Below are 26,372 nucleotides of genomic sequence, written 5' to 3' on the forward strand. Positions count from 1 at the left end.
AGTGTGGCTCAATGGTTAGAGCGGCAGACCCTGATGCAGAGGTCTGGCTCGGGACCAGGATTCAGTTACCGCCTCGGCGGGTCTTGGGCTCAGTTTCCTCGGACCTGATAATTCTCGCCTCGGTGCCTATTCTAATCATGGGTCCCACTCTGCAACTCTGGGCAATAGCTTGCTTAATCTCCACAACACCCCCCACAACGCTAAGGATGCCTGGCCTCCACCTTGGGGGTGCCCAGGAGTGGACACCTCACAGGGAAAACCAGGATGGGTTCCACAGCGGTATTCATACAAGCGCCTTGAGACCCTTGCGGGTGAGTAGTGCGCTATACAAGTATCAATTTTATTTTTATTTTTAATATTAAAAATAAATAAACACTAGCTAAAAGCAAAAAATACTTTTGTTCTTAAAAAGCAAACATTGCTATAGTGTCCCTGGCACTGAAGGGACCTACTTCTTGTGTGGATGTGCACTTGTAAAAAGGATGAGTGAGTGAAGTTAGCCAATGGCTCGAGCGGGCTGATCCACCGGTCCACACTCTATGCTTAGTGGATAGAAGAAAAATGTGAATGACACAATAGCATACCAGTGGCCGAGGAGGGCTGACAGAAATCCCCTACACGTCTATATATTTTACACATCATTTTTAGTAAAATACATATATTTTTTGTAAAATCAAATGGTTTGGGTGTTTGTCAAACCTAAGAAAATGCTCAGCTCCTCTTTCCAGGCTGTTTGTGCCACCCTGCACTGCAAATTCTAGTCCAGGGAGGTGTGAGCTGCCCACAGCAATTCTGATTGGCTCATAATTGTCCTAACACAGACACCTATTCTGATTGGTGATAGGATGGCCAGTACGATAGCTGTTCTTCTATAAATCTGACTGGCCACCGAGTCAACCAATCAGAATGGAGCCATGTGATAGACCCATTACCTTGGGTTGCTTGCAGCCCTTCAGAGGGTCCTTTACAAAGTTCACAAACTGCCTGAGCACGAGCTGGTCAACTCACAGCAGCCCATGTACCACTGAGAAATTATGTCCTGCAGTTCACTTCCTTTTTTAGACCCCTTGACAGATTCATGCTGAGATTTGCTTCACTGGACTAAATAAATACGATGAGGAGCCAAAATCACACAGTGGCAGGCAAGGTGAGCTGGGAACCACTCCCTGCAGTAGATTTCCAGCTGGTCTTTTGCTGCTGCAAGCAGCCGATGTCCATTAAGGTGTGCGAAAACACCCCACAACATGGGTGACAGCCTCAGCGACCCTTTGTTTTTTTGTGGGTGAGGAGAGGGTGGTGGCTTGGTGGAAGGCTGAAGGACTCCAAGGGCGCTCTTGACACGAAGCTCCGCCCCGTCCAAAGCCCCGCCCACTCATCACACAGTGAAATATATTTACTGGTTGGCAGGCCTGATTTCCACATGACCCTAACACATGCTTAAAACAAACTGGGCTACCAAACGCTTTTTTTTTTATTTTTAAATAAGTTGTAACCGTACCCAAATTTTTATCAGAATTTTTTTCTCATTTGGCAGGTCTGCCAAATCAAATGTTGGCATTACTGAATAGCAAGGCTGCCTAGTCTTGATTCCACCTAATGTCTCTTTCATCTACCACCAGACATCACTCCCTCTTTATTTCACCCTATTGGGTTCTTTTTCATCCGTCGTTTCTTACTGTGTCACTATTTCTAATCCCCCCCACACCCTTTGTGGTTTTCTCTCTCTGGATGAAAGTCTGATGAGGAAAAATAAGTGCCGGTCCCCAAGAACGACTGCTGATGGGCCCAGCCAGCAAACACCGGCCCAAATTAAGCACTGTACCAACATCTCCAGCCACCAAGACGGAACATGCGGAACCTCCACCCGGCCTTGAGCGACTCTTGAGCCACGAAAGGCACCGCCATCTTGCCACACATTAAAACAACCAACCTCTCAACGTGCCCATGCGTTGAGCACGACCCTACACTCATACGACACCACAACAGCAACTAATCACATGATCCAGCAGTACACAGGACATCTGCATAGCCACATACCCTCTGTGCATCCACTCCCAAACCTCACGTGACCCAAGACAACTGACACCACTCCTGTAGGCACACAAGGCACGCCACGACACAGGACCAGCATACCTCAACAGACGACTCACCTTCTACACCCCGAACCGCCAGCTCCGCTCTGCCGACCTCGCCCTCGCTACCCCCCCCGCATCCGAAGAGCAACATCTGGCGGCCGCCAGGACCTGGAACACCCTCCCCATCCTCCTACGGCAGACCCAAGACCTACTAACCTTCAGGAGGCTACTCAAGACCTGGCTGTTCGAGCAGTAGCAGCCCCTCCACCCCCCTAGCGCCTTGAGACCCTCACGGGTGAGTAGTGCGCTCTACAAATTCCCTGATTGATTGATTGACTGGTGATCTATCGGTCCCAAGGGATCAGACAACACACACACATTAATCATGCTATGTTACTTCAGCCTTCTGTATTGATTACACCTGAATGTAATGGCTTGCATGTTCGCGCTCCATTCGTTAACCTACACTCAATAGTTTCACGTCAGAATGCAATGAAGTGAGCTGTGAAGTTAAAGTGAAGACAAGCAGAGGGTGGGGAGAGAGGCCAGTGCTGATGGGAGCACGGGTGGTCAGAACCAAGCCGCCCTGACAGAGGGGCGCGGGGTCAAACTCCAGGCAGGCCAGCTGTGGTTTGTGGCCCCAAAACCAAGGACACAGGGAGCTGTGTGCAGAGGATGGTGTCACACAGCAAGGGAGGTACATCTGGTTTGTACCAACTTCGCACAGACCAGTACCGGCCAGAGCTGTGAGCGTGGGCCATGGAGGGGAGCACTGGGCCAAAGATGCAACTCCTGGCTTCTTCCCGGCTTATCCTAGAACTGCACTGCCTGACCATGATATGAAGGGTCACACACCAGTGCTTACCAGTGCTTAATTTGAGCCGGAGCTTCCCGGTGCTGAGCACAGGCACTTAATTTGTTTCCGGTGCTCGGCACCGGCAACTAATTGTCAACACCACACTTCGGGCAGTCTGCCCCAAGGTGGCGCTGCTCATGTAATTTAGAGATGAGCAGTATAATAGTTGTGAAGGAAAACAATATACATAAAAATATTACTAATACCTGCATCCCCAGCCATTCCCTTAGCTTTGGGGACCTGCAATAATCTGAACTGCGCATTTACATGTGAGAGAGATGGTTTGTAGTTGTATGGCAGCGATGACAGGGGCGATGAGAGGTGCAAGCTGCAGTGGCCTCCTAGTCAGAGCCCTGGCACTTAATATTTTACAAGTTAAGCACTGTCACAAACCCATGGTTGGATCTACCTCTACAATTTCATCAGGGTATTAAGGGTGCGTAATATAGCTACCTCTTCAACATTTGGGTGATTGGAGGTTTGTGCCTGTGAGAGGCCTAAACAGCAGTATTTATTTCCCCAATCCTGGCCAGTGCTACATGGGCAACCTTTGAGCTGGGAGCCATGCAGAAGGTATTGCAGACAAGCCTACAGCCCATTGGTGGAAGCTTGGAGAACTTGATTGACAGCAGGAGGAGCTGCTAGCCCAGAACAAGTCCTGTTGGCTGAGCTGGGAGGAGCTGTGGTCTGAACCCCAAAAAAGGATCATGGTGGAATGCTCACAAAAGTCTTAGCCCTTTAAAAATGCTCAGGCCGCTACCAGTCCATAGCTTGCCCAATGGACCACCCAGGATGGGGAGCATCCTTATGCAAATCAGTTTTGGTCCTGCACCAATAAGAAGAGCCCGGTACGAACAGCCAGGCCCCCTCCTCCGTCAATTGACACACAAGCAACTTCAAACCAGTTTCAAGCCAGGGGCCATGTTACAGAATACTGAGCGCTCTCTTGGTGTTTGCCAGGTCCACCTTCCAAAAGGCACGCCCGGCGCAAACAGGGAAAGGGCGACCTATTACATTGAATCTGCTGCCCCCAGGCAATGCCGGACTGGCCATAGCAGGCACCGGGCGTTTCCCCAGTAGGCCGCTAGGGTGGGAGCCAGTTTTGGGTCCCTGGGGGGCCGTTTTTGTTAACAGGGTTCGGCAATATCAGCTCCCGGTAACAAAATCGTCCAAAACCGGCCTTCAGAAACTGCTCAGCTGCACTCCCCCTCACTTCGGGAGGGGAGGGGGGGCAGCTGAGCCGTTTGCCAGGGCCGGTTTCTGTTCCCAGTCCAGACCTGCCCCCAGGGTAGGTGCGAAGTTGTAGTGCCCTGGGGGCAGGGCATTCAAGTGAAATACACTGGGGTTTTGAAGCAGTTGTTCTGTGTTTCACCGTGCAGGCAGCAACCCGCCTGCACTTTTAAGAGGGGAGCGAGATCCCCATGCAGGGGGGTACAGTGAGTGACTGCACCTGCCTGCAAAGGAATGTCTTGGGTGCCCACAGGACCCCCTCTCCCTCTTCCAGAGGGCTGCCATCAGGAGCCACCTTTTAGGTGGCGCACTGCCATTGTGCCTCCTGACAGCTGCTGTGCCTCTGCATCCACATCTATAGTATGGTGCGGGTGCATAGGCAAAGTGTTTCCCTCATTTGCATGGGGCCACGCCCCATGCAAATGAGGGAACACCCTCTGCTGATAGGACTGGTGCAATATGTGTGCCAGGGCTATCTGTATTAGAGAAAGCGTCTGTAGCCCTTTCTGTAATACCAAAGTGCCCCAGGGGCACACACAAGTGGGCACACAGGTCTGTTGTGCCCCCGGGGCACTTTCCATAATACGGCCCCAGATGGGCGACCTCAGTGAGGTGCAGCTTGAGTGTTGTGTAACAGTGAGCACAGAGCCAGGCCTGGTCATACCCTCGCCCTGATAGGCTCACATTAAACCACCCACACTTGGATGGGTGGAAGACTTACATCTACTTGCACTCATTGAGGTGTGGCAGCAGGGGGCGCTGTGAGCCCTGGCAGAGGCTCATTGAGAAGCAGGGGGTGAAAGCAAGAGCTGCTACCAGCCCTCGCAGTGTCACACTGATAGAACTGTGTGGATGGCAAGAGGAGCACAAGGCTGAGAGAGGGAACTCGGCTGAGCTGGCTCAGAGGCTGGGATGTCACAGCAGAAGGTACAGCAAGGTCTGGCGGAGCTGTGAGGAGCTGCAGTGTGAGCAGGAGGAGCTGCACACCCAGGTAGAGTCACACTGGAGGAGCTGTGAGGAGCTGCAGTGTGAGCAGGAGGAGCTGCACACCCAGGTAGAGTCACACTGGAGGAGCTGTGAGGAGCTGCAGTGTGAGCAGGAGGAGCTGCACACCCAGGTAGAGTCACACTGGAGGAGCTGTGAGGAGCTGCAGTGAGAGCAGGAGGTGCTGTACACCCCGGTGGGGTCTCACTGGCGGAGCTGTGAGGAGCTGCAGTGAGAGCAGGAGGTGCTGCAAGCCCTGGTAAAGTCACACTGGCGGAGCTGTGAGGAGCTGCACACCCTGGTGGAGTCTCACTGGTGGAGCTGTGAGGAGCTGCACACCCTGGTGGAGTCACACTGGAGGAGCTGTGAGGAGCGGCAGTGAGGGCTGGAGGAGCTGCACACCCTGGTGGAGTCTCACTGGTGGAGCTGTGAGGAGCTGCAGTGTGAGCAGGAGGTGCTGCAAGCCCTGGTAAAGTCACACTGGCGGAGCTGTGAGGAGCTGCACACCCTGGTGGAGTCACATTGGCGGAGCTGTGAGGGGCTGCATATCCTGGTGAAATCACACTGGTGGAGCTGTGAGGAGCTGCAGTGTGAGCAGGAGGAGCTGTACGTCCTGGAAGAGTCACACTGGCGGAGCTGTGAGGAGCTGCAGTGCGACAGCAGGAGGAGCTGCACACCCTGGTGGAGTCACACTGGCGGAGCTGTGAGGAGCTGCACACCCTGGTAAAGTCACACTGGCGGAGCTGTGAGGAGCTGCAGTGTGAGCAGGAGCTGCTGCACACCCTGGTAGAGTCACACTGGTGGAGCTGTGAGGAGCTGCAGTGAGGGAGCATGATGAGCTGCCCACCTTGGTGGAGTCACACTGGTGGAGCTGTTAGGAGCTGCAGTGTGAGAGCAGGAGGAGCTGCACACCCTGGTGGAGTCTCACTGGTGGAGCTGTGGGGAGCTTCAGTGTGAGCAGGTGCTGCATGCCCTGGTAGAGTCACACTGGCGGAGCTGTGAGGAGCTGCAGTGTGAGAGCAGGAGGAGCTGCACACCCTGGTGGAGTCTCACTGGTGGAGCTGTGGGGAGCTGCACACCCTGGTAGAGTCACACTGGCGGAGCTGTGAGGAGCTGCAGTGAGAGCAGGTGCTGCACGCCCTGGTGGAGTCACACTGGCGGAGCTGTGAGGAGCTGCAGTGGGATCAGGTGCTGCACGCCCTGGTGGAGTCACACTGGTGGAGCTGTGAGGAGCTGCAGTGACAGCAGGAGGTACTGCACACCCTGGTAGAGTCACACTGGCGGAGCTGTGAGGAGCTGCAGTGAGAGCAGGAGGGACAGCACGCCCTGGTAGAGTCAAACTGGTGGAGCTGTGAGGAGCTGCAGTGTGATCAGGTGCTGCACGCCCTGGTGGAGTCACACTGGTGGAGCTGTGAGGAGCTGCAGTGTGAGCAGGTGCTGCACGCCCTGGTGGAGTCACACTGGTAAAGCTGTGAGGAGCTGCAGTGTGAAGAGGAGCTGCACACCCTGGTGGAGTCACACTGGAGGAGCTGTGAGGAGCTGCAGTGTGAGCAGGAGGAGCTGCACACCCTGGTAGAGTCACACTGGTGGAGCTGTGAGGAGCTGCAGTGAGAGAGCAGGAGGAGCTGCACACCCTGGTGGAGTCACACTGGCGGAGCTGTGAGGAGCTGAAGGGAGAGAGTAGGAGGTGCTGTACACCCTGGTAGAGTCACAATGGCAGAGCTGTGAGGAGCTGCAGGGAGAGAGCAGGAGGTGCTGTACACCCTAGTAGAGTCACAATGGCGGAGCTGTGAGGAGCAGCATACCCTGGTAGAGTCACACTGGCGGAGCTGTGAGGAGCTGCAGTGAGAGCTGGAGGTGCTACACACCCTGGTGGAGTCACACTGGTGGAGCTGTGAGGAGCTGCGCACCCTGGTAGAGTCACACTGGTGGAGCTGTGAGGAGCTTCACACCCTGGTAGAGTCACACTGGTGGAGCTGTGAGGAGCTGCACACCCTGGTAGAGTCACACTGGCGGAGCTGTGAGGAGCTGCAGTGAGAGCTGGAGGTGCTAGACACCCTGGTGGAGTCAAACTGGTGGAGCTGTGAGGAGCTGCACACCCTGGTGGAGTCACACTGGCGGAGCTGTGAGGAGCTGCAGTGTGAGCAGGAGCTGCTGCACACCCTGGTAGAGTCTCACTGGTGGAGCTGTGAGGAGCTCGGGTGTGACAGAGGGGGCTGCACACCCTGGTAGAGTCACACTGGGGGAGCTGTGAGGAGCTGCAGTGTGAGCAGGAGGAGCTGCACACCCTGGTAGAGTCACACTGGCGGAGCTGTGAGGAGCTGCAGTGAGAGAGCAGGAGGAGCTGCACACCCTGGTGGAGTCACACTGGCGGAGCTGTGAGGAGCTGCAGGGAGAGAGCAGGAGGAGCTGCACACCCTGGTAGAGTCACACTGGTGGAGTTGTGAGGAGCTGCACGCCCTGGTGGAGTCACACTGGCGGAGCTGTGAGGAGCCCAGGTGTGACTGGTGTTGTGTCGGGAGGCTCCCTACACTTATGGGGCACCTGGGTGGTCTAGGCCTAGCACATGGCCGTACCTATATAAATAACCACACGGACACTAGGGGACTGTTAGTGGCTCTGCACGTCGTTGCCAACTGGCGTACGTACGTGCGGAGACCCCTTTTATTCATTGGGTCACGTGACAGTCACGCTGCACACCTGTTGCGCCACAGACGTGAATAAGCTAGAACACAACATTCCTCCCCAACCACAAAAAACAAAATGACAATGCACCAAGTACCCCGAGGGGTGGATTACCAGTGGTCATCTACAGTCTCTGATTAATGATTCAATCGAACATGTAACGGAACAGTCTTACGTGAAATAGCCTCGTAGGCGGCAGGATGGCTCAGGGTTCTTCCGCAGCCGATATTGAGAGTTCCCTCTAGCCGGCGTGCCGCTGCCTCCAGCCGGAGACGGTGGATCAGTGTCGGGGGTGAGTGAGTCATCCGTACTCTGCTCAGCTCTGTCATGTTCCGATTCTCTGGGGGCAATCCCCATCGTCACCAGGGGACTCCTGAGACACCTCCTCAGGGTGACGATCCCCTGATGTCGGGGTACTGACAGTTGCTGGCCGGAATGCTGTCTGGAGCTCTGTCGATTCCGGCGCGGCAACCACCCCGGCTTCTGGATGGTACCGCTTGAAGTGGGACACATTGCGAGTCACGGTCTCGCGGCCTCGGGTTGCTAGGACATGTGTTCCTTTCACATTGACTACCTTCCATGGTTTCTTTTCGTAGGTCAGCCTGAACTTCCCGCTTGTGACTCGATTCTTCAACAACACTAAGTCTCCCCGAGTGATTAGCGGGGTTTTGGCTCCTCTTAGATGACTGGCTTGGGCATAAGCTTTCTGCCGCTTGGCCTCGATTCGGTTTTCATCAGCTAGGTCTGGTCTCCAGTGGGGGTGATGCGGGATGGAATCCGCGATCACTCGTCCCATGAGGGCATGTCCAGGGGCAATCCCCGTGGTGGTGTGCGGCGTCTGTCTGTAGCTCCTCAGGAATGTGAATATCGCCAGCTCTGATGATTGTCCTTTGTCGTGTGCAATTCGTATGACTTTATTAAGAGTTCGCATGAAGCGCTCCACTTCGCCATTGGCTTGGGGCCATCAAGGCGTGATTCTGCGGTGTCGGACTCCTAGGCTGCTGAGGTAACTGGCTAGTTCCTGCCCTTGAAATGGAGGGCCATTGTCGGTGCGTAATTCTTTCATTACTCCATGAGCGGCTATTATCTTCTCAAGTTTGGGAATGACTTCCCCCGCGCAGGTGGTGGACACCACTTCTACTTCCGGATACTTGGAGTGGTCATCAATGACTACCATGGTGTGTCGTCCGTCGGGGAGACTTGCGAAGTCTAGGCTCACGCACTCCCAGGGACTCCGTGGCCGGGGTTCCACTATGACTGGTGCATCTTGCGGGGCATCTCCAGTGACTCGACAAGATGTACACGATCTCACTGTGGCTTCCACCAAGTCATCCATGAGGGGGAACCACACTTTGGTTCACAGTCTGGATTTTGTTTTTACCATCCCTTGATGGCCGACATGGGCTAGTTGTACGACTTGGGTTGTTAGAGATGATGGTATCACTAGTCTGTGACCTCTCAACAGGCATCCAGTGTCATCTTCGTTCAGCTCTGCCCTCACGTGATGAAGACTTTCCATGATGCGCTGCGCTTCAGGCGTCAGTATTCTCCATTCCTCTTTGGCTCGGTGCCAGTTCCCACTTTGTAGCGCCCTTCGGGCTCTCTGCAGGCAGTCATCCTTCCGTGTGGCTTCTGCGACACTTTCCAACGACATTGGCATCGGGCATGATCGGGCAGTTATGCACTTCACATATGCTTCGGTGTCTGCTGCATCTTCCATTTCCTCCAAAGTGGCCGCTCCCGGATGGCGTGAAAGATAATCTGCGGGGTTCCTGGACCCAGGTTGGTATTCCACTTGGCAGTTGTAGTCTTGAAGTTGGAGCATCCACTTTTCAATGCGAGGTGGAGGTTTTGTGGATGTCCCTGAGAAAAGCGCAACAAGGGGCTTGTGATCAGTGGCGACTGTGAACGGCTTTCCGTATACATATAGGTGGAAGTGTCGGCACCCCCAGTGGATTGCTATCGCCTCTTTCTCAATTTGAGAATAGCGCTGTTCAGTCTCGGTGAGGGAGCGGCTGGCAAACGCCACAGGGATCCAGTCTTCGTCAGCTCGCTGCCGTTGCATCAGAACAGCTCCGAGTCCTACGGGACCAGCGTCGACCGCTACTAGCATTAACTTTCATGGGTCAAAGAAGGCCAGCATGGTGGCGTCGGATAGAGCCTCTTTGATGTCGCGGAACGCTTTCACTTGTTCCGGCCCCCATCTCCAAGGCGTGTTGTCTTTTGTTAGTTCGCTCAGCGGGAGTGTGAGGTTGGCGAGATCCCGGATAAAACTCCCGCAGTAGTTCACCATTCCTAGAAAGCTGCGGACTTCGGTGACGGTGGTGGGGGGAGCAGCGTCCTTGATGTCTTTCACTTTGTCTGGATCCGGGTTAACCCCCTCCGTGGAGAAAGTGTATCCGAAGAATTGCAGTTTCCGTTTCAGAAATTCACATTTTTCCCGATGTAATGTGAGACCGGCTCCCCTTAGCTTCCGGAACACCTGCGCTAGCCGGTTGTTGTGCTCCTGTATGGTGCGGGCGTGGATCATGATGTCGTCACTGACGTTTATCACCCCAGGTATGTCCGCAATCAGTTCTTGGATGACGTTTTGGAATACCTCAGCAGCGCTGGACACTCCAAAGCTGAGGCGAGTGTACCTCCTGAGTCCCACGTGTGTCGAGAAGGATGTGATGTTGCGTGACTCTTCATCGAGCACCAGTTGGTGATATCCGGAGCGCAAATCTAGCTTTGAGAACCAGCTGGCCCCCGCCATTTCTCCTATTAGGTCATCAATTGTGGGCGTTATGTGACGCTCCCTCTTGATGGCTGCGTTGGGGAGACGCATATCTATGCAAATTCTGATGGCACCGGGTTGTTTTGGTTTCCGTGTGACCACTATGGGTGAGACCCATGGGGTGGTGCCCGTTACCTTTTCTATAATTCCTGCTGATTCCAGCTTCTTGAGCTCCTCTTCCACAAGAGGTCTGAGATGGAACGCAATGCGGCGATGCCTTAGTGCCACCGGTTGGACAGTGGGGTCAATGTGGAGGTGTACTTTGTTCCCCGTGAACTTTCCAATGCCCTTGAAGATGTCAGGGAACTCTGCTATCAGCTGTTGAATCGACTCCTGGTGTACTCCAAATGCAAACTTGACTACTCCCAGGTCCTCCGCTGCTCGACACCCCAGCAGCATGCCTTGTCCATCTTCTGACACAAAGACATTGGTGGTGATTGATTGGTCCCCATGCGAGATGGATGTTCTGAACTTCCCTCGGATTCTGAGAGGAGTGTCCTGTCCGTATGCAAATACGACGATGGGTGTTGGGCTCAGGATTGGTGGTGGGTCTAGTGTTTGATGGAGGGTGGCAGCCATGAGGTTAATGGTCGCACCTGTGTCTACAACGGCCATGAGCTCTTGTTCACCCACCCTGATGCCACACTGAGGTAATCGCCTGGCTGGACGGGTGGCGGTGCCAACCATGTGCACCTTGTGCACCGTCCTCTCCTCTTCCTCATCATCATCCATGTCGCTCTGACTGAGGTTTCCTTCGGGTACCGCATTCACCACTTGCCGAGGTTTGCGATACTTTTTGGATCGGCATACTTTTTCGAAATGATTGAACCGACCACACCCCGAACATCGCTTTCCCTTGGCCGGGCACTCCGCCGCCGGATGGGGGGTTCCTCCACAGTAGCCACAAGTGTTTCCGGTCGTCCCTGCCGCGGCCCCCGTGTTTTTCTTATTCCACTTAGTTGGTGATTTGACCGTTATTTTGTTGACGGGTTCGGCCTTTACCGGTGCTTGGAGAGCGGCCTCCAAATGGGCCGTTCGGGCCTTCGACAATTCCTTGGTCCGACCTAATGTTAGAATGTCCGCGAGGGGTTTCCCGGACTCCTCTAAGATGCGTTCTCGGAGTTTGGCAGATGCGCATCCCTGGATGATCTGTCCTCTTATCTCTTCAGTGGCATCCGCAAACCCACAAGTTGACGAGAGGCTTTTCAGCCGGGCGTGGTACGTGTCCAGCGACTCCTCCGGCAGCTGTCGGACCTGCCTGAAAATGAACCTCTCATAGTCCTGATTGGCCATGGGCTCAAAGTAGGCGTTCAGTGCATTTATGAGTGAGTGGTGATTTTTTTGGCGGTACTTCCACTAGCGTTTTGGCAATATTGTGGACATCCTTTCCCCCTAGGTGGAGCACCATGGCGCGTTTCTGGTCCTTGTGGACCTTGTTGGCTTTGAAGAAGATCAATAAGCGACTCACCCAGTCCTTCCATTTTGGAGCCAGTGAGGACGGCGACCCCTCCACCAGGAACAGCTCAATGGGAGGTATTGTGGCCATGTTGTGTGTGAAGAGGCACAAGGTGCCGAGGTTATTCAGCACTTATTTATTCGCCTTCTGGTTGCCAATGCCTGTTGGCGGCTGCAGGCCTCTGGGCCTTGAGGGAATGAGATGCCCAGATACTGCGTGAGGAGGCGGCTCGTCGGCTGTCGTGTGAGCCACCGCTGCGCGGTGTGTTGGGGCCCTGCGCGTCTGCTTTGCGATGACACGCTATGCCTCTGCGTGCTGCCTCTATGGTCCCCTGTGAGTTCTTCTGCTTAGCGCAGGTGCAGCTATGTCTTCCCTCCCAGTTCGGGATCTTCGATTCCCCTTGCGCAGCGTCGTGAGCCTCTGAACGGAGTTCGCGGCACTTGAGGCCCTGCACGGCACGCGCGGAGCTATAGGGGCGTGGCCTGGGCCCGGCAGAGGTTACTCGTAACCGCACCCGGCAGCGAGCTTCACGCATCGGCCGTCTGCCGAGATGCGGCGCTGCCTATGGCTAGGTCTCCGGGGCACGAGAGCAATCCGGTGTGTATACCGGAGGTCGCCGACCTTAGTGCTCCGCTTCCGCCGCGAGGGGATGGGGCGTGAAAGATGGCGCAGGGTGAGCGGGTGCGCCAGCGGGGCATGGCGGCTCACCTGACCACAACTTTGTCACTCGAGTCCTCGACCAGGATGCACGACGCGCGGTCGCACCGCGTGTGGGCTGCAAGGCACGAGCGCCGCGAGCCGATGGCAGAGCTCGCGGCCGCCTCAGCAGGGCAGGTGTTGCACATACAGCGAGGGCACGCCCACCCTCGTCGCCAGCTGTTGTGTCGGGAGGCTCCCTACACTTATGGGGCACCTGGGTGGTCTAGGCCTAGCACGTGGCCGTACTTATATAAATAACCACACGGACACTAGGGGACTGTTAGTGGCTCTGCACGTCGTTGCCAACTGGCGTACGTACGTGCGGAGACCCCTTTTATTCAGTGGGTCACGTGACAGTCACGCTGCACGCCTGTTGCGCCACAGACGTGAATAAGCTAGAACACAACAACTGGGGGTGCTGCTCACCCTGGTGGAGTCACACTGGCGGAGCTGTGATCCCGTGTTGTTTGAACGCTCTGCGCCCCGTGGAAGTCAAACATGGCGCCCGCCTCTCACTTCTAATGCGGCAGATGCGCGTGTTTCAAGGGGTGCGCTCACCCAATCATAAATAAACAAACACATTAAATCCAATTGCATGACTAAGCCCTCGAAGGCACACATTGAGTCAATAAAATTTCCCATTTCTAATGAGACCTGCATCCCCAGCCGAGTTTTAATTAATGAATTAGTCGCACACAAGGGAGTCTCCGCCGGCAGTTAAATCCTCCATTAACAGCTGTGCAGGGAACCGGGGGTGCCACAGAATTAGGGGGTTCTGAAACCCCTGAAAGACCCCCTTCCCGAGCAGCGGGAATGTTAAAGCATGGGGGAAGGTAAGAGGAGGGTAGGGAACTCAGAACAGGCGTGTGGGTGTGTTCCACTACATTGTGTTTGCCTAACAGGCAAGTGGGCCTACCACCGATGACGTCACTCGCCCCAAGGTGGGCAACAACGATGGCTTTGAACACTTTTAGGGGCACATTTATAAGCCCCTTGGGCCTCTTTTACGCTGCGGTTGCATCACTTTTGTGATGCAGTGGCGACGTAAAAGAGGCGCCATGGTGCGGGGTATTTACAACGTGACGCATCTGGGAGATGCATCACGTTGTAAAGCCCTGTGCCAGAAGTAGGCGTTCCGGCGCAGGGGGCGTTCTTGCGTAGAAATGCCTCCTAAAAGTGGCTGAGTGAAATCTACAAGATTTCACTCAGTCACTTTTGAGCCCATGCTGCGTCAAAACCCTGCGCCTGCTTGAAACAGGCGTAAGGATTGACGCAGCATTGGAACAATAGGGCCCCCAGAGCATTGCTGGAGCTGTGTCGTGCTTGCGACGCAACTCCTGCAATGCGCCGCCTTTACGGCACAGATGCGTCACGCATCTGTGCCGTTTTTGCCCCATGGTGCGCCTCATTGTAACTGCGGTGCATCCATGGTGGCGGAGCCGTGGCGCACTATAGCGGACGCATCCCTGCTGATATGCAGGGGTGCGCCAGTTATTGTAATCTGCCCCTCAGTATCTGCAGGAAAGTTAACAGACCAGGTGTGCAAGTGGCAGACATCAACTAACATCAGTATCTAATGTCCTCTGTTTGGCATGGGGTAACCCATGTTCAGGTTGTAACCAAAGTATTGCAAACAAGCATTGGCAAAGCCAGAAGGCGTGGCATTGGCAAGCAGAGCAATGATTCTGTGTAATTTTTTGCAAGCCTATTCCACAGAAAAAAAGGAAAACAAAGAAAGCAGGCCACAACCTAAATATGGCCGCCATATGCTTGATATGAACATTTAAAATGTTAAAAGCGTTCACTGATGTGGCTAAAATCTCTCCATTTGCACCAGGCAGTTTACTCTCATTATTATGTTTTGAGAAGGGGACAGATTTAATCATGACTAGGCCTGGGCGGTATATTCCGTTCCGCTCGCGGAGTTTGCGGAATTTGGGTAATTTGGCGTTCTGCAGAGAACGAAAAATTGCCCAAAATTTTACGTTCCGCAATTTCGTGACATTTTTTGCTTGTTCGTGTTATCAAAATGCGTGTTCGGGAGATATTTCCCCCGAGCACGCAAACAGCGATTGCAAACAGTAAAAAAGCATTGCGAACAAGCAATTCTGCGTGTTCGGATTTAACGCGATTACGCAAATTCCGTTCACCCCTATTCATGACCCAACCAAGCACCCATACTGCAGACAGCAATAGTATTACAGTGTCAATGGAACACTTTATAATAGTAACTATACAAAAGAGAAGGAAAATAAATCACAATGTAACTGGGAACCCGGAGTGTAGGCACAATTATTTGCTATTTAAAGTGAGTAGTCAAAAAGTAAACAATATATATTCAAAAAGCTGGATGTAACCAATGTACACAGGCTTCGTGCAGTCACTAAAAGAGATCCAATGGGTAAAGTGGCTGACTCCTGGCCACGTGCTGTACGCAGTGGTGGACAGAACTAAAATGTGAACAACAATTTAACTGCCCAACGGATGAAGCTCACTGACCAAAAGCCCCTTAATGTATAAAACAATATATGATTTTGTTTTGTAAAGCAGGCAGGTGAGACCGGTAAAGAAAGGCCTCACCTAAAATTTGCATAATTGCTTTTGCTGAAATTAAACAGAATCTCCCCAAAATATGCAAATTATGTGTTATGTGAAATGCTGTCCAGCAATTTGCACTATTTTTTAATGCATCATTGCATCCGGTTAGGGTGCCTGGATGCATTTTTCATCAAAATAGTTGCATTGCATCATGTGTGATGTGAACAATAGCCACCCACGTTAAGCTTGTTAAGTATTTTGATGGCATTTACAATGCTTTAGGACATGTATAGAGTTACTCTTGGTGCCTAATTTGTTCCGGTGTTTCCCGGTGCGCAGCACCGGCACTTATTTGTCAACAACTGCACTTATTTCTGAGAGTAACCACATGGGGGCGCTGTCTGCTTATTTTTCAGGAGAGCACATCAGCAGGTCTCTTTGAGCTGAAATATACTCTCCATTTGGACAGCATTGGCAGGGTGAGCAAGCTGCGGTGACCTTCCTTGAAATATCTTGGGCCCTGGCACTTCTTTTTTCACAAATTAAACACTGGTTCCTCGGCAACTTTCCTGTGTTCTGTAGGGGGAGAGTGTGCAGCCAACAAGAAATACACCTCCTATTACCATGAGACTCTAGCCACTGCGCAATCTGTAAAAACAGTAACCCCCAGATTTATCAAAGTCCTGTTTTGCGAGTCCTTAATAGCGATTTTTAAGGAATCGCTATTAAAGACTCGCAAAACGGGATGCATGTAGAAATCGCAATATTTTTTTTGATTCGCTAATTGCTAATCGCAAATAAGGAATGGCTGTCCCTAAAGGCCCATAGGAATGAATGGGGAGTCATTCCTTATTTGCGATTCGCAAATAGCGAATCGCAAATAAGGAAGCGATTTCAAGGGTGCCAGGGTGTCCAAAGGAAATGGTAATGTACACTGGTGTTGCGCACACACATGTCCAAAGGACATGTGCTTGTGTAACATACAACTTACAAAAATGCACTAAAGTGCATTTTTCTAAGTTTTCGCTATTTACCACGTAGTTAGACTTCGCGGTAAATAGCGGCCCCAGATTGCGAATTCGCAATTTTAAAATTGTTCATGAATTGCATTTAAGGAATCTCAAATTGAGATTCCTTAAATGCAATTATTCGCAATTTAGCGATTTCTAGAATTGTGATTTTTGCATTTGGGAAGATGAATCCCAAATGCAAAAATAGCGCTCGCAAAGGGCCAGATTCTCAGAATCTGGCCCTTTGCGAGACGATTTTGGCTTGATGAATTTGGCTGTAAGTGCAAGTGGGCCAAAGTGTTTCCTAGGAGTGTGATAACGGCGCTGCTGAATGTCCGCGTTGCCGAATACCAGTGCTGCCTTTTGACTCCACCTCATTACTCTTTCACCCTCCATCCTACATTTTGTGACTCTTTATCTCTTGCAGGTTCTTCCTCAACTTAGCTTTCTCTGGTTAATCACTTTTTTTCCTAAACTTTTCTTTCTTTCTCCCTTTTCTGTCTTTCTCTCTCTTGCTCTAGGACAAAGTATGATAGTGAAGTAATAATAATACAAATTCCTACTTGTAAAGCGTGAATATATCACCCTGTAAGGGTTTCAAGGCACTGGGGGCCGTCGGGGGGGTGATTAAGTGAGCTCTTGTACAGGGTCACATGATGCTGAGCTGAGCACTGGAGATCGAACTGTGCGCTGGAGTCTGCCGCTCTGTGCGCTGTGCCACACCTCTCCCCCAAACTAATCTCAGGTTCAGAGATGTGAGTGCTGTGGCAGTCATCTTCAAGTACAGGCACTGATTGGTCACTGTTTATTAACCCGTTGGCCGCGGCTGCGATTTCGCAGCAGTGCGGCCCTTCCTCAAAAACGGGCGGGGCCGCGTCGGACGTGCGCAGCACTACGAAGGGAGTGCTCGCGACATCCAACGGCCGACAGCAGCACTTAAGGGGTTAATAGAAAACACAAGCGTCACTGATAGACACTCAGCCTGCGGCACTTCGGGGCATGAAACTGAAGTGCCCAGGTCTGAGGCCCACCTAGCACTTGCCAGGCTGAGTAGGTCACGCCCACAGGGCAGTGATATCTTCATCCTGGCACAGTGCAGCTCAGTCAGCCAGAGGCCCGCACATTTAGCACAAGTACACCTGCCTGCTGACCTGAACATGAAGGGTGTTTGTCAGGCTGACCTTTTCTCAGCCTGACAGACACTCTTCATGTTTGGAGAAAGGTGGATGGGAGGGTGTGACCCCTCCGCCCTTAAGGACAAGCCGCCACTGCTTTTTGCATAGTACGCTTTTTCTAATGGAGCGCAATGTGGCATGTAAAATGTAAATATTTGGTATGTTTAGCACCTCTGATCCAGTGTCACACTCCCTAGCAGCTGACACATCATCCACTGGCTCATCTGGGCCAGGGTGGCCAACCACAAATTCTCCTTGATCAACTGGTATCCACGCATCTTGAGTGAGTATCCCGTGACCATGGGTGTCTGAACCCACATCAGCAGCGTACATTATGCAGCTTTGATGTGCTCAATGAATATCGAACCCACAATATTGACGGGACACAATACTGAGGACAGAATATCGAAAATAACATATTGACTGGTAAGAAAGTCTGGTATTCTATACCCAAATCAACATATATGTACCTAGGTGGCACATATAGCTTCAAGGTACATAGACGTGGAGTCAATATGAGTAAATCTATACTTCCCTATATGCATTTACCTTTCAATAGTTAGTCCATTTTTATTCTATACTCGATATTCTTGTACCATGATTTTGTTGGTGTTGGCAGTCAGTAGTACAATCCCCATCTTGTACAGCCCACTGGCTCCACCTGGGAGCTCTCGCCTCACGCACGTCTGACTAGGCGTGGTTGAAATATTCCGTTCCATCCTCGGAAATTGTGGAATTTTGGGGACTCCACATTACTCTTGTAACGCAAAGTTCCAGCCAAATTGTGCCAATCGCCAAGTGGTGGATTTTTTTCTCCCTTGTGGCTATCCAGTACGGTAAGTTGGCAAGCGCGAGTGAGATTTGGCGGACAGTAGCGTGATTTCAGGTCGCTAGGAGAACATCCAGTGAGACATTTCTAATGTAGGTGGTCGCGACCGTTTGCAGTCAGAAGGCAGCCTCTCGAGTAGAAAATCTACTCGAGCGGCAGCAAAATCAACTCGGGAAGCCTCTCCCTCTGGCACGTCTTGTCGTTTGTGCTAAATTTTCAGCATGGAACGCGCTCCCAGCGCTAAATCACAGCACGAGCAGCGAACGTGCCTATTTCTACTATTGGCGGAACTCCGCAAAATCTCCACGGAAATTCACAGAAATAAATTCAGAGTGTTCCGCCCACCCCTAATGCAGACTTGATAGTCAGTCAGAGGATGGTTAGTTGGAGGAATCACTTTCCAATTCCACCCACCCTTTTCCATTGTTAATACATAAAGAGAGAGTACAGGGTCAGATTGAGATCAGAAATAAGCATTGGCTCCCAAAAAACATAAGTGTCCCACATTCCCTAATTAGGACCTTTGACAAAACATTGCTTTGTTATTGTCAGTTAGATCATTTTTGAGTGAATGAAGAGATTTAACACTTGCAGTGCCCATTGCATGGGAAACGGCAATAACAACGGAACATAAACCACTTGTGCAGTTTCAACCCAAGCGTTACCACACTTGCCTTTACCACGTATATGCGTGGATCACGTATATTCCTTTACAACAATTTCCATTGTAAAGGCGGTAAAGGCATATGCGTGGTAAAGGCAGTCAGTGTTCTAGATTTTGGGCGAGTGGGCGGGGTGGGAGGTATTGGAGACTTCCTGCCCAGACGACAATGGAAGGAACGGCTTGGTGAGGAGTTTTCTTTTTTAGGTTTGGGGTATTTTTCAGGGCTGGGGGCCAGGTTTTAGGGCTATGGGATGGTTTTAGGGCTCACGACAATAAACCCCTCGGGTTTTAGGGCTAGAGTTGGGATAATTAATAGGGCTGGGGCCAGTTTCATGGCTTAGGGCGGGGGGACTGGGGTGTTTTTAGGACTGGGGTCCGGGTCAGTTTCAGGGTTAGGGGCAGGAGGCTGGGTTTCGGGGTTCAGGCCGGGGGACTGGGGTGTAACCTTTACAACGCATATCACTTTACCAACAATGCTTTTGCAATGAAATTTGTTGTAAAGGCATGTATGGTAAAGGCACGTGTTGCTTTATGATGCGAAGTAAGCACATGCGTGGTTCTGTCATACCACCATGTAATATTTGTGAAGAATAGAAACACCAATCTTTGAATACAGCTCATCTGCAGGACGTCTGACTCTCCATCTTTGATCCACCGCTTGCCCTCCGACCTCTTGACCCATACACGTACTCAAATCCCTGACGTACCTGCCATCCAACTAGATCCAAAACACCTTCTCATCTTAGGGATCTCCACTTCCCACCGAACAATCGATACCCAAAGGATAATGCTGATCCTCACGTCTGTAGGTTTCTAATAATTCTCAGGGACCTTGGGCTATGCTCACTCTAAGGCCTTGAGTTTCTGCTCCCCATCAACGCATATAGTCAATAGATCGACTTGCACTAGCTGGTGCTCCAACACCTTCCCTACTGTTGCGCAAGGTTGTGTTGGAATAGTAAATTCTTCTATTCCTAATGTTGGAGCGCCATCTAGTGCAAGTCGATCTAATGACTTGCAATGTAATGGCCTCGCTTTGTAACTACTGCTCGTTGTAACAACCGCGTTGTTACGGAACGCGATGTAAAAGCATACATTGTAGCATGCTATATTCATTTAAAAAGGCTGGGCGGTTGTCTACAGGTAGCCCAGTCATCTCTGTATCAGGAGGACCTCTCCGGCAATGCATCGCTCTAAGAGTGGAAGCTACTTCTCCACAGCACGATCTGGATTCTGAAAAGTTAACGCCCTTCCTAAAATTTCAAAAGTGTTCTCTCAACCTCTATCATGACAACTAGTTATCCTTTAATATAATTGCATTTTTTGAAGCTAAATGGTTTTATGTTCATTGTCCTTTAAAACTGGATAAAGAAAATGTAATTAAAGTTATCTTACTAGAGGCAGACAGATCTCGGTCTTACCTGCTACGAGAAGACACATTCCATCTGCATCTTCATAAGACATATCCTCAGTAACTTGAGCAGTCAACATGATCTGACTTAATGATAGCTAGAGCATCTTGGAGAGATTGACATGACAGTGACACGTTATTTGAGTTCACAATGCAATGCGCTGAAGCACCACATATCGCTTACCCTGATGACGTATCTGGAGGAGTTCTTGTCGTCCAAATTCACAGTCAAAGAGAAGAAGACGGCGGTGCTGTACACTCCCTGAGTCTTGTAGAGCAGCTCATCAAAATCCCACTCTGCTTTCCTCCTGCTGTCAGGCAGGTCCCACCCTCCGCAGTCCTCGATGACCTGCACCATGGGCCGGGCTCCCAAGTGGTCGATCTCCCTCATGTTGAGGCAGGACTTGAAGAACTCCTTCACCTTCCGCTCCGCTGAGTTCCTGTAGTTTTTCTTGACGGGCCGCATCAGCAACTGCTGGAGCTTCTCTTCGTTCTGCTCCCCAATGGCTGCAATGGTGCCGTAGATGAGTTTGTCCTCCGGGATACCGTATCGTCGCAGCCAGCCCCCGCAAGCGAAGGAGTAGAAGTCCTTGCAAGGATCAATGGTGGGGTCAATATTGCTGTTGATGAACCTGGAGGCACGGCTGAACGCTTTCTTCTCCTGACAGTCCTCAAGGCAGTAGCTGTCCTGGTCCATGGCTATGTACTTCAGCACCAGCATGCAACTCAAGATGATACAGAGACCAGCCGCGAAAACAAGTCCCGACAGGAGGCAGATCTCCCTCCGGCTCCATCGAGGTAGACCTTTCTTCTGCTTCTTGGGCGTCACCTGGAGGGTGAACCCATTCGAGAGGGTGGTCCCGGCATTGTACTTGCTCACATATTTCACCTCCTGGAACTCGTCGTAGTGCGCAGTCAACGAATAGGTCTTCTCCGGCTTCGGCTTCCCGGACTTCGAGGTCTTGAAGGACGAGGCCATGGAGGGAGACTGATCAAGGGTCCTACGCTTTGTGCCGATGATCTTTGCTTTCAAATGAGCCAATTTGGACCCAAAATATTTTGTTAACTGGGTGACGTTGGTATGGTATGCCTGTTCCAGCAGTTGACTTCTTCAAAAAGCCAAACACGAAAAATTTGTTGCAAAGAAATTCTCTTCTTTTCTCCTGTGTCATCAGAATGTTGACTTGTCATTCAGTTAAGGAAATCCTGTTGAGTGGAAAGAGAAAGAAAAATTTAGAAACCGATAACAGAAAGGCTCTTTTCGTCACAAAGTTTGTCATGAGCTGTCATTTTGCAACACAGGGATCCACCATGACCTGTTTCCTCCTCTAGTCCCCATCACTGATGATGTGGTGTTTACTCACTCATCATAAAGACAACAGGCATGAGAGCTTTGAATTTTAGAGATATTTACATACTAACTCCTCCCGTCTTGAGTTCCACAAGAAGCTGAAAACCTGGCTCTTCGTATAAGCACCTTGGGGACCACACACCTACACAACGCCTAAGCGCCTCGATACCCTCTCAGGTGATTCATGCGCTATACAAATCAATGTAAAATAACATAACATAAGCAGTCAATTACACAAAATACAAAAAACATCTGTAATGCTGAAGTATTGTACCAGAATATTGTAGACAATATAAAAAAATGTCATCTCAGTGGGTTTAATTATTGAATCTCTACAATTAATGGATCGATGTTTGTGTCAAAAATGTTCAGGATGTAATATTTATGTCATTTATATGCTGGTCAATGATATTCTGACATACGTTACCTGCCTGTTAACTTATACCTTGTGGGTTGCCACATTGTACACATGCCCGGTTTGGCTCTGTGGAAGTCGGCAGCAAGCACTGCTACAGCCACCAGCTACAGGGTCATGGATGGGGTATCACTGCTGTAGTGGCAGGAGGCTTGGCCTTCCCACTGGAGCAGATGAGGATGATGAGTCCAGATGTGAGGAGTTGGTGCACAAACACACCATCCTCGTCTCAGCCTTTGGAGTGATTGCACTACTGAATATCGACACCAACAATATCGTGGCATACTAATATCGAAGACAGAATATCGAACGTAAGAGCCATGTACGTCACATGACCCTAGCAGTGCTGCCATAGAATGTTATGTACAAACGTCATTATTCCTCCTGGGCACAGAAGGTGTCCCTCTCCATTTACTGAAAAAAATCTCACGAAGAAGTGTGTCTGGTGTATTCTTAAAAAAGTTCAGGTATGTCAAAATGTGAATTTGTGACAGAACTACTGGGGAAGGAATCCTTTTTAGGATGAGAACCCTCACTCACCCGAAGGTGACATGCTTCATCATTGGGATTCCACCTCACACCCGGACTGCAAGGTCCATGGTGGGGGCTACAACTCTCCGAGCAGAGAGGAGTTCAGGTGTTTTATGATGAGTGATAGTATTTAGGTAGGTGAGGGACAGAGTTCCAAAATCATATAATAGTGATCAAAACTACCTCCAGGCTACCTAATAAACTTTATTCTGTGGTCCACTGGGGATAGGATTAAAAAGAGGACCAGGGTTGTAAGGAAATGATATGTAACCCTTTTCAATGGTCAAAGGTCGACATGTTTCTGCCTTAAGTGGTCCTAAAACAGGGATCCCAGGCCTTCATCAGGACAAAACAGGTATTACTTTATAGTCACTGTGTATGCGTGAGAGAAAAACATAATATTAAAGTCACATTATATACTGGCCAATCAGGGTGGCCAGAGAGGCGATGGCCCGTGTATATTCGGGGTCCACCACCGTTCTAATTAGGTGGGTGCTGTTGTCCGCCTTCATGCCACTGGATACATCCAAAAACGCCCAACTCAGTGTGTCGGTGTTCAGTTAGTGGATGGCCCGCTCCATTTATTACCAAACCTTTAGGGAAATAACTTACATCCTGCACAACCTGGATACACGTTTGTAGCATTGGTCGTCTATCAGAACATTGTTGACAGAAATATGCAACAACATAACTATTGCGTCCTAAATATCGCTTACCGAAATATCATTCAGTTGAGTGCAGATATTCAATTATTAATCCCAAGGGGCCGATATTTCTGAAAAGAAGAATTAAGGACACAATATTTTTGGCAGATGACATTTTGACCATGATGTTCGGGTACCGTACAGACCCAGAGTGGGACCACAAGCAGCCGCCGCCTTCACTCATTAAATGTATGTAGGTCCCAAGACCACATAACCTCAAATGCAGCCCCTAGCCAGCTGGGTCCATCTGGGAGGTATGTGAGGGGGTGTGTCCTGTCCACCTACCACCTGGAGTCCAGACAAGGCATTGACCATGCTGACCGTGCATGCACAAGATGGGTCCTGCATCCCGACCCTTGGTGGGAGGCAGACATCCATCGATCCCTCAATAGTTGAGGACACCACCCCATAACACACCAGCAGGTTTGTGTGCATCATCAGTCTGGTGCCTGTGATCTTCAGATCGTGCGTGGCAAAGGAATGCAAATGTTTTGTTGTTAGTGGGGCTTGCATAGGGAAGCCCCCCAATGCCAGGTCCTGTTTCCACTGCTGGGCTTTGAGCCTGCAAGTCATTGCTACCAGGCGGATAGCTCCATGGAATCCAGTGCTTAATTTCAGCCAGTGGATTCCGGTGCTCGGCACTGGCACTAAATTGTAAACACTGGCACTTGTGAAAGTCTGCCACAAGGTGGTACTGTCTGGCTACTTTTGAGATAACCGCAACAACAGTTAATTATTAATTCAATATACATCGAACATGACTATTACCTGCAGCCAAAGACATTTTCTTAGCCCTGGGGCCCTGGAATAGTCCAAGTTGTCACACTTGTAGGAGTGTGATGGTTAGTAGTTGTGTTGATACTGTTATTGGCAACGCCGGCAGGGGCAATGTGTGGTGCAAGCTGAAGTGGTCTCCTGGCGAGAGCCCTTTTACAAATAAAGCACTGATGGAATCACGCCAAGACTACAGCACCAGGACTTCATTCGGTTTTCACATGAAGGTCAGAAACTGGAAACAGTGTCTGGTGTGACATCACACATGCTTGGACAACATGATGCAAGGGTGTCTGCACCGACACATGGCAGTGTAGTGTAGTTCCTATCTTCCCAATAGGCTCTGCGCATTGGAATAGTACCTACAGCAGTAAAGGCCTAGGCCAGACGTTAACTAGGTCTACTACTGTCGATACTAGACTAAATTTTTGGGTTTGCCAGCTAAGCTCAGAGTTCGCTAGAAACTTTCTCGAATGTTCAGGAAAGAATTACCTCCCCTGATTAGACAAGAAGGGATTTAGTTTCTGACAACCATAGAACATGACAACTTTGCTCTCCCCTAATCAAGAGTCAATCTCAAGAGTCGTGTGAGCACAAGGCAATTATTTTACTCAGTCAGTACGTGCATTCTTAGTCTCATCAGAATGTAGAGAAAAGGAAGAGACGGGCGTGTTCAATAAAAGATGTTATTTATTGATCAGTCTCTTTTCTCGTACAAGAGAAATGGATCGATATTATTGCAATACTTATAGTTAAGTAAAGTGCATACATTAGAAGCAATAGTATAAAATAATACTGTAAAAACATTGATATGGTTTCTGAGCCATATGATGTTTTAAAATGATTAAAATATATTTACATACACATATACATTTGACTAAACGTACTCAACTGGTGTTTCTAAATACGCCTACCCCGTGTACCTGACCTAAGTCTAATGCGTGGGCGGGAATAGAAAGTTACAGTTTAAGTTAAGTTTGTTTTTGCCAAGTGAATAACTAAAGAATTCTCTAGGAGGGGTTATTCAGTTCTGTACCTGGAATTTAGGATGAATGAGGAATGGTATCTCTTTCTCTGCTCTCGATATTCCAGGTTGCCTGCGAGGGCTACCCGGAAGCGCCGGTGCTGGGTCTCTCGGCTTGAGATAGCAGCGCGTCTCTCAGCGCGTCAGGAAGGCGGGGCTGCTGCCTGCGGGGTCTGCTTCTGCTCTCGGCTTCGGCAAGTATGGCTGCTCCGTCTTGTCACCACGCGTGTGTTTGCATAGGGCAAGGTCGGCAATATTTATACCTTAAAGGTGCCGAGATTGACGTAAGGATGGACATAGGTACGTCAATAAAGATGTCATACGACTTGCTCGTTAGCACATTCTTTTGCAAAAGTTCTCTGTGAAATCAAAACAATGGCCGCACAGATTATCCAGGTTGTCATAGGTTTGATTTGTTATGAGAACGTCGTATGCCTTATCAGGGGCTGGAGGAATGTCGCTTGTCTAATTAGATCTCAAGCGTTATGACCTAATCAGATAACACGTTCCTGTGCCGTAGTGTGACTGCGTCAGATAACGGTATCTGCATCATGGGGGATTTCTTGCCTCATGGGCTGACTGTTAGTTAACTAGCTAGGTAGTTTAACCAGAATAGGGTCAGGAATAGGGGGATCGATTCAGAACCTATAGAAATACACGACACCCACTCCACGCTAACTATGGTCATATCTACTAATCTATGCATAGTATAACATAGTACAACATACTATAGAGTATAGTGTATACCTTACCACCCCAAAATACATAAATGCATTTCGAAATTTTCAAATATACTGAAAAATTGCAGTCATATATATTGTATGCACTTAAGCTATGAATTAAATGCAAAAGTAAACACGCATTGTTATGCATTATTGCTTGTTGGTATATGAGAAATACACATGAAATGGCTCTTAATATAGCTATACAGAAAGGAAGTCCGAGACCATTTCATCACATAATAAAATATTTGTGAACATACCAGCGGGCAGCTAAAGTCTATATAAAGTATCTAAAAATAGAAATCTTAGTTCTCTAGGAATAGTTTCTTACTTTAAGCAGAAGATCAGTGTCCCGGAAAAAAATATAAGAAGAAAAATATTTTAGGGGCTTGCTGAAAAAATCGCTGTCCGTGAACTGGATTGTAATTGTTCATGTGACTTTATTTTTAAAGGTTGAAGGCCG

The 26,372-nt window shown here is 50.2% G+C and overlaps 1 protein-coding gene across 1 annotated transcript in view; it reads right to left on the reverse strand.

Moving 5' to 3' along the window:
- Window positions 1–21,449, reverse strand: part of ECEL1 (endothelin converting enzyme like 1) — a 270,327-nt gene extending 248,878 nt beyond the window's left edge. The window contains exon 1 of the mRNA XM_078665391.1: window positions 20,573–21,449. Coding sequence (XP_078521517.1) covers window positions 20,573–21,367 — 795 coding nt within the window. The 5' untranslated portion in view covers window positions 21,368–21,449. The remainder of the gene's footprint in view (window positions 1–20,572) is intronic.
- Window positions 21,450–26,372: the final 4,923 nt, after the last annotated feature.

The sequence above is a fragment of the Lissotriton helveticus genome, chromosome 11 (genome assembly GCF_964261635.1).
Source record: "Lissotriton helveticus chromosome 11, aLisHel1.1, whole genome shotgun sequence".
NCBI lineage: Eukaryota > Metazoa > Chordata > Amphibia > Caudata > Salamandridae > Lissotriton > Lissotriton helveticus.